At 35.7% G+C, this 5,494-nt stretch overlaps 1 protein-coding gene and 1 pseudogene across 1 annotated transcript in view; one reads left to right on the forward strand and one right to left on the reverse strand.

The window, feature by feature from the left end:
* The window catches only part of LOC107702798 (autophagy-related protein 16-1-like), a 2,492-nt pseudogene extending 1,960 nt beyond the window's left edge, over positions 1 to 532 (forward strand).
* A 33-nt stretch (positions 533 to 565) lies between these two features.
* Positions 566 to 5,494, reverse strand: part of LOC107702785 (arrestin red cell-like) — a 22,934-nt gene continuing 18,005 nt past the window's right edge. The window contains exons 6-13 of the mRNA XM_016505199.1: positions 5,029 to 5,113; positions 4,833 to 4,905; positions 4,489 to 4,626; positions 3,183 to 3,266; positions 2,752 to 2,775; positions 1,537 to 1,613; positions 1,363 to 1,417; positions 566 to 1,268 (exon numbers count right to left, since the gene is read on the reverse strand). Coding sequence (XP_016360685.1) covers positions 1,181 to 1,268; positions 1,363 to 1,417; positions 1,537 to 1,613; positions 2,752 to 2,775; positions 3,183 to 3,266; positions 4,489 to 4,626; positions 4,833 to 4,905; positions 5,029 to 5,113 — 624 coding nt within the window. The 3' untranslated portion in view covers positions 566 to 1,180. The remainder of the gene's footprint in view (positions 1,269 to 1,362; positions 1,418 to 1,536; positions 1,614 to 2,751; positions 2,776 to 3,182; positions 3,267 to 4,488; positions 4,627 to 4,832; positions 4,906 to 5,028; positions 5,114 to 5,494) is intronic.

A 5,494-nucleotide genomic window follows, 5' to 3' on the forward strand; every position in this document is an offset into this window, starting at 1 on the left:
TGACTTCGTAATTTAGTTTCTTTTGTCTTGTCTTCACCACCTGGCTACTGTTGTAAAATGTTGAGAGATTCAAACAAAAAGTAATCAATAAATAGAACAAAATAAAAAATAATAAAGACTGCAAGTGACGTCGCTAGCGGAAGTGCAAGTGTCTGAGAGTGCACGCCTGAGAGTGCAAGCGCCAGCTGCAGCCAGACCCTTCTCCATTGTTTTGCAATTAATTTATCGTCCACTAGATGGCAACGTTTGGCAGGTCGACTGAAGATGCGGTATCGAGTCAGACCTCGCGCAGCGTGTGCAGCCGACAAACCGACAGATCCAAAACTTAGCGACCTCCTTCTTATGACTTGATTATCTATGAATGTTAATTTGATGTTTTTGGCAATTTTTCTATGCTTTTGGAGCTTCTTTTACACACACGAACGATAGTAAGTACACCTGAGAGCAAACACACTGGATTTTCTTCCTGTTAATATTCTTAACATCCATATTTAATAAACACAGTGACACAGCCATGTTGTATTCATATTATTTTATTAAAAAAAAAATAAAATAAAAATTCAGTTTTAAAATAAAAATAAGATGGCAAACAGTGAATCCTGTAGGTATGAAAATTGTAATAACACAACTACTTTCCTTTCTCCTGAGGGATGTTAAATCTCTATACATTTACTTTAAAAAAAAAAAAAACAATGCAGCAGTCCAACAAATTAAAAGCAGCATTTCATATATTTACATCCTGCAGTTAAAACAGTATGTGCTCAATCACATATGATCCTCACAGCAGCACTGAGAAACATGCACAGCCCATCAATGAAACCATCCATCTGTCCATACTGTACATAGATCACATGACCGTCTCTGTAAAGTAATAAATATTGAGCAAATTTCACCATCTTTACAAACTGGCTTGCCGTTCATAACAAGAGCTGGCACAATATGAGAGATATACTTTTCACATGCCTATGCAAAAATGTACAAAATTCCCTGGAATCCCTTCCTTCATTAGCTTTTCATATGTATGTTAATAAGTTTGACTTTTCTCCAGTTTTCAGTCAAATATCCCAATACTGCTTCTTTTGTAATGAGCTGAGAATCGTTTCATTGTTACGCCCTTTAGGAGATGAGATGCACAATTTGATGAGAAGCGCTTCTGCTCTTGATGAACGAGATGATAAATTCAGCAGTCCTCTTCCTTGTCGATTATTCCTTTTAACCGCAAGCGAGCAAAGTCCTCAAATACAATGTCGTCATCTGGGGTTAAACTCCTGTTAGAAAGAGTAACATGAAAAAACAATGCTTAAGACAAGAAAGAAATACATACGTGATCAGTGTGCTTTGTTCATATTTAAAAAGTCTTGCTTTGTGTCGAACTCTATCAAGTTGGTGTCAATTGGTGGATCCAACATTGGAGCAGCTGTTGAACAAAAAAAGTGACTTAATGAAGGAGATCCTGTTACACTTCCATGTAGCCTATTTAGTGCAATTAAAGAGTTTTTTTTTGTTATTTGTGTTTGATCATTTCTTGGCACAAACCTGAGGTTGAATGTAAAAGGGTGGAATCTGTGGGTTTTGGTTGCATTAAAACAAAAGGCAGTTCCACCGAGACGTCCCTGAATGAAAGAGAAAACCAACACAAAACCAACACTGCCATCATTTGAAATACTTGAGGTGTGCAAGAGCTTATAAGAAAGATGAATCTCTCACGAACTGACTAGGCCATATTTCACTCCAAAATCAATATTGCTCTTCTTTTGAACTTTCTATTTATCAAAGAATAAGCAAATCAGCATATTAAAATGATTTCTGAAGGATCATGTGACACTGGAGACTGGAGTAATGGCTTCTGAAAATTCAGCTTTGACTTTGCAGGAATAAATTACAGTACATTTAAAAATATATTAAAATGGAAAACATTTTAAATTGTAATGATTCACAATATTACTGTTTTTACTGTATTTTAGATCAAATAAATGCAGCCTTGGTAAGCATTTAAAACATTAAAAAACCTTACCAACCCAATTTTTTTTAACAGTAGTGTATATTGTACAAAAATAAAAACTACTGTAGAACCATCATTTTTTTGGATTCTGACATGTTCATCACATTTAAGCCCAATTCACTTCCATTGTTAAGCGTCTCACTGTAACCATGATATTTTAAACTTTTTTTTTTTTTACCACTTTTTTTATATATTACTGAAAATAAAATCTCATTCTAAAAAAATAATAACTCAACTGTCTTTGTAAAGGAATAAAAATACATATGAAGGCTTTCAAAAACTATATATAATCTGACCATTATCATTTGTCAAGCTTAATGTTTCAGCTGGTTTCATCATGTGAAAAATATTTTTTAAAAATCACTTTTTGTATAAATTTGTGAAGTACAACTGTAAATATACATCATTCTAGTAGTATTTGTTTTACATACATTATTTTAGTATAAAAAAATCTATACAGGATGATTTTCCTTAGTGTAATAAAGAGGCCCAAATCAGGAATTATTTACATTATAAAATGTCTTTCTTCGGATTTAGAGATAAAAATATGACCTAGACATTTCTTAGTGAGCTTCATCCATACATGCAGCTTCATGTGTGTAAAGGTTAGTGCTCTACCACTATGAATATCAGACAGGAAGCATCAGAGTAAAGTTGAGCAGAGCACTGAACAGCATGCAGATCTCCGTCGTAGGGCAAACCAAGAGACACTACAGCAAGACACCAGAATGCACAATGGATGTATTTACCTCTCCAGCAAGCTGCTTAAAAGCCTGACGTAAGAGACAGATGGAAGGGAAGGAAACAGACAGAAAGAGAGACATAAAACAATGGGAGAATGACAAAATGATTTGATAACCAGAACGAAGCAGCACAGAGAGGCGAGGGTTCAGGGAGGGAATATAAAACACAAGGCTCACAGCATCCTGCAAAATTTTAACAGCTAAAGCACAGCATGCTAATTGAAGCACCACCACTGAAAATATCAAACCGAAAAAAGATAAAGGTCAACCTCACAAACTGACTATTGTGAATATCCACAGAGAACTGACATGGTGTCTATAGGACAGGTGAATCATATCGTGAATCTTGTGCACATACACACACAATGAATTACATGTGACCAATCAAAACTGTTCCCCAGTGTGTGACTGACTGTCGAGAGGATCAGGTGACTCACCCTCCACGGGAGACCACCAGCTTGATTTTGACCCGATATGACACCAGGACACCCAGAACTTCCTTATTACTCACATCCTTCACACTGCAGGCAAACACACAAACAGAATCAGTCAATCGACTCTTTATCCTTTGAAGAATTAAAATCAACACAAAACTCACTTCTGCAATGTGACATACTGTGAAACAGGAAATTCATCTGTTTTTCACTGATGAACCACGCACAACAAGACAATGAAAGTCTATTAAAAAATGAATAGGGTCATTTTTGTACACTGTCATTTAAAGGTTTGGGGTCAGTAAGGTTATTGAAAATATAATCACTGTTTCCACAAAAACATTAAGCAGCTCAAATGTTTTAAATGAATTTTTTTTTTTGAGCAGCAAATCAGCATATCAGAATGATTTCTGAAGGATCATGTGACACTGAAGACTGGAGTAATGATGCTTAAAATTTAACTTTGACGCCATAGGAATAAATTATACTTTAAAATATATTTAAACTGAAAATAGTCATTTTAAATTGTAATATTTTAAAATATAACTGTTTTTAACTATTTTTGAGCAAATATATGAAACCTTGGTGAGAATAAGGAGACTTATTTCAAAAACATTAAAAAAATCTTACCAACCCCAATGTTTTGAAGGGTAGAGTAGTAGTAGTAGTAGAATTCAAAGTATGAAACTTGTGTTTTGTTAATATTTTAATTTCTTTACTTGCTTGATTTTTTTGTTTTTTTTTGCACATACGCCTGTATGTTTTAATTAAGATAATATGGGCCAGATTTACTAACAACTTGCGCCAACGAAAACCGTCATTCAGCATTAAAATAGTACTGTCAGGATTTACTAAAGACGTGCAGTGAAGAAGTAGCGCTGTATGCATTTGTAGGAGTTTCCCTTTCAGACGCAAAATTTATGGGAGGAGTATTCAAATAAACCACGCAATGCGATTTACTAACATTTGCGCTCATCAAATTACTGGTATTTGCGCCATTATCTTAAAGTAGGCGGTAATTTGCGCTGCTCTTGGTAGATTGCGCTGGTCATTACGGAAATGATCTGGCTGCGTATGTGTTCTTTAATGTGCGCATTGTTAGTAAATCAGCCGCAGAATTTTCCCTCCCATCGGCGCTTTTACGGAATTGCTCACTAACGCTAATTTGCCCTGTTTAGTAAATCTGGCCCTTAAGTTGTATTTTGTAATTCCACAAAATTCTAATTTTATAGGGAAATAAATAGGTGTTTTTAATGGTAACCACTGAGCATATGGGTAAAATGTGGTGATTAAGAACAGCAATACTCACATAGTACTGGACGCCAGGTTGGTGTCCTCATGTTTGAGTTTTCCGTCCAGCGCCAGTCCTCTCTTCTCTCGATTGTTGTTGAGAGTGGGTGTGAGTGTGTACACTTTACAAAACGTAGAGCTGGATGCCACCTGATCACTGCAGGATGCAAAGACAGAACAAAAACGTATCGTTACCCATATTCACATCATTTCAAAGTCAGCAAACAGACTAAAGAAGAAGACATGTTTTTTATGTCATTTTTGGGCAGGTTTGTTTTCTTAATGACATCTCAACGATTAATCTTGAATATTAGACAACTAAAAGTTGAGATAAATAATAATTTCGATATAGTCTAAACTTACTCTGCCTCTATCTGAGCCACTGGACATTTGTACTGTGCTGTACTGAAGAGACAGATATCAGCATACTGTCGTACTGTAGAGACACAAATGTAAACAGTAGTGTAAGAATATGTACACAGATCATAGATGATGAAAGCAATATGAAAATAATGTCAAACTACAAACAGCAATTGGAGGACTATTGGATGTAACTCACCTGATATTTTAACCCTTTTGACAGTCTTGGTTGAGTTATTGGTGACATGGACGTTAACACTGATGGGTTCCCCATGGTAATACAGCTGTGTGAGAAAAATTGAGGTTATTCATAGGTTGATTATTTCTTACTAGCACTGATCTGTGTTAACCATAATGTAGTGAAAATCTGTAGTTCAGTCAAATGATTATTCGCAATTAAAGGGGTCCTATTATGCTCTTTTACAAAGTCTTGATTTTGTTGTGGAGGTGTACTAGAACAGGCTCTCATACTAGGTTGTTCGAAAAACACATTATTTTTCACATATTTTACATTACAACACCTCTCTCCCCAGTCTGACATGAACAGCTTGAATAGTTCCTGTATCAAATGAAGGCCCGCCTTCTGAAATAGGAAATGTGCTGTGATTGGTTAGCTGGGCCAGTGTGTGCTGTGATTGGTTAGCTGGGCCAGTGTGTGTTGTGAT

The sequence above is a fragment of the Sinocyclocheilus anshuiensis genome, unplaced genomic scaffold (genome assembly GCF_001515605.1).
Source record: "Sinocyclocheilus anshuiensis isolate Anshui unplaced genomic scaffold, SAMN03320099.WGS_v1.1 scaffold1035, whole genome shotgun sequence".
NCBI lineage: Eukaryota > Metazoa > Chordata > Actinopteri > Cypriniformes > Cyprinidae > Sinocyclocheilus > Sinocyclocheilus anshuiensis.